Here is a 4,789-nt window from a genome sequence, read left to right on the forward strand (position 1 = left end):
ATGTTTTGTTTTGATATATAAGTTGTTCGGGAATTTCATATAAAAAAGCGGCATTAATTTCTTGACGACCTAATACTCCAGGACGCCTATGCACTAAGAAACATTTATGTACTTCTGTACTTAAATTGTATTATTCTGTAAGGTATCTGTACTTAAATTGTATTATTCTAGTAAGGTATCTGTACTTAAATTGTATTATTCTTGTAAGGTATCTGTACTTAAATTGTATTATTCTAGTAAGGTATCTGTACTTAAATTGTATTATTCTTGTAAGGTATCTGTACTTAAATTGTATTATTCTAGTAAGGTATCTGTACTTAAATTGTATTATTCTAGTAAGGTATCTGTACTTAAATTGTATTATTCTAGTAAGGTATCTGTACTTAAATTGTATTATTCTAGTAAGGTATCTGTACTTAAATTGTATTATTCTTGTAAGGTATCTGTACTTAAATTGTATTATTCCAGTAAGGCATCTGTACTTAAATTGTATTATTCTAGTAAGGTATTTGTACTTAAATTGTATTATTCTAGTAAGATATCTGTACTTAAATTGTATTATTCTAGTAAGATATCTGTACTTAAATTGTATTATTCTAGTAAGGCATCTGTACTTAAATTGTATTATTCTAGTAAGGTATCTGTACTTAAATTGTATTATTCTAGTAAGGTATCTGTACTTAAATTGTATTATTCTAGTAAGGTATCTGTACTTAAATTGTGAAGCATTCATGACGTCACTATAGAGAAAGAATCACGAGATAGTTATTAAAAGATACAGTTAGGGAATTATTGCTGTTTATCACTCGATATTGTTATTAATATTGAAAAGTATTTTTGGAATGTTGTGCTTGTTGTGTTTTTTTGAAATTAGGTTTCTTTTCTTTCTGTTTTTTCCTGATTCCATTATTCATTAACATTAGTGTCAAGTCTTGGCCAGACACGTGTTTAATAACTATGTTTTGGTAAGTGTTGTTATTGTTGAATAAATTGCTTTTTTGTTGTTGAACCCTGATTGTAGTGGCGTGTTCATTTTACACCGTTAGAAGTTTTCCCCACGTTTTGGATGCTAATCTTCTGCAGACTTCAGAGAAGTTCTATAATGGACTATATGTGATGGCAGAAGTCCAGTTTTGAATCTGGGTCTTCTTGCTTGGAGGAAAGATGTGTTAGTCACTACGAAAAAAGCGACCCGTGTTTAAAAATAATAATTTCAGACGAACAAGAACTGTTTTATGCTTTGACCACTTTACTGTTTCCAGAAGAACTAAAAAAATCTTACATAATCACTACCCTCTGTACAATGAACTATTTCTGGCCAAAATAAAACTCATTCATGTCATTATTATAATTTTTTACTGATGAAGTAAAAGTGTTTTACGCCATTATTACCCTTTGTACACTTCTACATTTCCATAAAAAACGAAACATGTTTCATGTCACCACTATATTTTGTACAATGGACTATTTACATGCGAAGTAAAGTTCTTTAGTATCATTACGACTTTTTACACTCTTCACTATTTCCAGACAGAATAAAGCTGTCTTCTGTTGTCTTTCTCCTTTGTATATTAGCATTTGCAAAGGAACAAAATTTATCTTGAATTTCTTACTTCACTTTGTCACTTCAGTTATAAATGTTTTAAGTTTCATCGTGTTTTCTACATTCTAAAATGTACTATTTTCATTATTAGTAACTGTCTACACAGTTACATTTTTTTAGGACAAAATAAACTATACTATATCAAACTTCAACTCTTTACACATATTTTAAGATTTTCAAAGTAGCTAATATTATCTAATATCTCTATTGGCTATTTTTCAAAATACAATAAAATCTCGATTAAAGGGGAAAACAGCGCCATTAAAGGTAGACCTTTTCAGTCACTTTCTTTTTTCCTATTATTTGGAACCAAAATATTTCTTGCAATAACGGGAACCTCGATATTCTGGATTAAAAGCAGTGTCTTTAATCTCATTCTCTATAAGGGCACTCAATAAAGTGGGTAGTTATCTTTGTAATCCTGTATATTATACCGCCAAATTCCAAACATACCATAAGGATGACCAATTTTCGAACACTTATGATGTTTATTGGATCGGCTCAGAACCATATACTGCAATAAAGGTTTTCACAGATTCAAAGTGCAATTTTATTACTCTGGGGAATTCTCGTTGTAAGCACTGTAGGATACATAAGCTGATAAATTCCACATCGTGTTCTACAAGCAGAGGTCAAGTCGATTTATTTCTGTGCACGTGCTTTGTTGCTCTCCAGAGTATTACGATGTCATGCAAACAGTCTAATGTCACAAGCAGTTATTTGTTTCTTTATTTTAAGTGGGATTTCTACTTCAGTCTTTGACAATGAAATAAACACAGTAAATAAATTTGGAATGTTTAGCAGTTCAAACTCTGAACAGAAGTACTTGCGACGAATAATGAAAACAACAACAAAAAAAAAACTAGCACAGCTAGTCCCTGGGACCTCCTGTTGGCAATGCTCCATGTCATGGCAACGTGCAACTCACGAACACTCATGTCCTGCATATAACAAACAAAATGGGGTGCATTAAAATTAAGAAATTTAGTAAGGCCAATATAGAATCCAGCTTTGCATTGCTCGTTTTTTATATTAGGGGCGCCTTGCTATAGAGGCCATTTGGATGGAGTCAGAAGGGTACTCTTACTGTCAAGGTTCTACTGTACATAAGAACTAAGAGCAATTTGTTCTACAAACAAGCCAATAGTACAATTCTGAACATTTGTAAAATTTTTAGTCGAACTCTTTTAGTTAAAGTACTCTAAGCCTTTCATAATTACTCCATTTTTTATTTTTAGCTATACACTTTTGAAACCTCTGGACAAGCAATGGGGTGTTCCTCTGCAAAATGGCTCATGGACAGGAATGATTGGAATGTTGCATAGAAAGGTAACATGTATAATTTTTCTAAAGATACACAATTATAATCACCTACTTAGAAGGTAATTTCATATTTTATTGTACAGTAAACTACATTGACACACAGTGCTCGTTTGTTTGAAGTCAGTGAAAAGAGCAGAGTGTGTGATAAGTATGCATCGAAACGATTATTCCTGAGGTTTTAACAAACTGAAAGATAAAATTTATTGTTATGAGTAATCGAATAGTTAAGAATTTAATATTTAGCCATAATTGTTTATGTTTATTTTGTACTTAAAACTTAACTTACACTTCTTGCTGATTAGGACTTAGTTTAAGCACATTTCAACATATTATTCGTACTTAAAACTCAACTTACTTTTATGGATGACTAATGTTTAAGTTCAGCCCTTTTTACTCTTGTAATTGTGTTGAGAGAACTAGACGACAATCCCAAGAGTTGTGCCAACAGGTGTTGACCCCTCACGTAGAGATTAATTGTCTCGAAGAAAGTAGAAGAGAGTTATTTCCTGATGTTATTAGTGGCCTTCTGATTTTATACTGTCCTATTGATTCCCCAGATCCTGCTATACTATAAGACACTTTGTTTTCCAGCAGTCTTGCTTCCTGTAAGTCTATGGTTGTTACTTTCATCTTACTAGTGCAGAGGAAGTCGATATCTTGCCAGTAAAGTTGTGCTAGATTTGATAAGGGGCTTCTTTTGCAAGCTTGTCAGCTTCATCTTTTAACTTTATCACTACAAAGATTGGCATATACATCCTGGCGATGGTCTTACCAGCTTGCGAGTCAATTGCAAATATTATGTAGGTGATACTGTCAACTCACAGTTCGTTTCTTTCACCAATACAGAAGAGACTTTTTTATAACTTCCAGCTCCATCTTTGTGCTGTTTGTGAAAATATTGACTGCTCCACTAGTCTTACGTAGAATGTTGTTGCTCTCTTGCTATCTGTGATATAGGAACAATCTATGGCTCTGGTGACAAGTGACTGTTCACCATGATTTTCTAAAAGGTGCTGACAGGCTTGTTTTTGTGCTTCACCCTCTACCAATCTCTATGTTTTCTGGCGAGGATGATTTATACAGATCGCAGTGTATCAGATGTTTATTTCACATGGGGCACCAGAGATCTAATTTTGACCAATTAACTCAGTGGTGGCTGTATAGCACCTGTTCATCCACGAGTGTTTCCTGCGGGATATTTTAAGTAACCCCTGCTTGGTTGGTGTTTTGGGGGACATTGTAGCGAGATGATGAAACTCTGATTTTTATGCAGCAAGGCCCATGGGGAAGAATATTGATTGCGAATGCTGTTGGTGTTTTGCAATGCTGTTGAGGTTTGTAAGGTGTAATAGTGCCTTTATGGGAGTGGCTGAAGCACATTACAAGACCAGTCTTAAACAAGTATTCTGCGTCTTTCAATCATATCTAGCTGTATAGCACTCATTGATAGTGTATAAACCAGGATAGAGCAGATAAAACTTTGGTAACTAGTTTGATAAATAGTTGGTAACTCTAGAAAGTACCTGAACTAACCTCATGGAACATTGCCCTTATACAACTAGCAGTTGGTAACAGCGTAATTAAATCTATATCTAATCATGTGGTAATATATATAACTAGCAGGTAGTAACAGCGTAATTAAATCTATATCTAATCATGTGGTAATATATATAACTATCAGTTAGTAACAGCGTAATTAAATCTATATCTAATCATGTGGTAATATATATAACTAGCAGTTATTAACAGCGTAATTAGATCTATATCTAATCATGTGGTAATATATATAACTAGCAGTTATTAACAGCGTAATTAGATCTATATCTAATCATGTGGTAATATATATAACTAGCAGTTATTAAC

General features: G+C 33.0%; 1 protein-coding gene across 1 annotated transcript in view; it reads left to right on the forward strand.

Annotated features, from left to right (window-relative positions):
- The window catches only part of LOC106472327 (probable glutamate receptor), a gene marked incomplete at its 3' end in the record, with an annotated part of 53,676 nt that overhangs the window by 35,499 nt on the left and 13,388 nt on the right, over nucleotides 1-4,789 (forward strand). The window contains exon 3 of the mRNA XM_013932965.2: nucleotides 2,842-2,932. Coding sequence (XP_013788419.2) covers nucleotides 2,842-2,932 — 91 coding nt within the window. The remainder of the gene's footprint in view (nucleotides 1-2,841; nucleotides 2,933-4,789) is intronic.

The sequence above is a fragment of the Limulus polyphemus genome, unplaced genomic scaffold (assembly GCF_000517525.1).
Source record: "Limulus polyphemus unplaced genomic scaffold, Limulus_polyphemus-2.1.2 Scaffold5248, whole genome shotgun sequence".
NCBI classification, from domain to species: domain Eukaryota; kingdom Metazoa; phylum Arthropoda; class Merostomata; order Xiphosura; family Limulidae; genus Limulus; species Limulus polyphemus.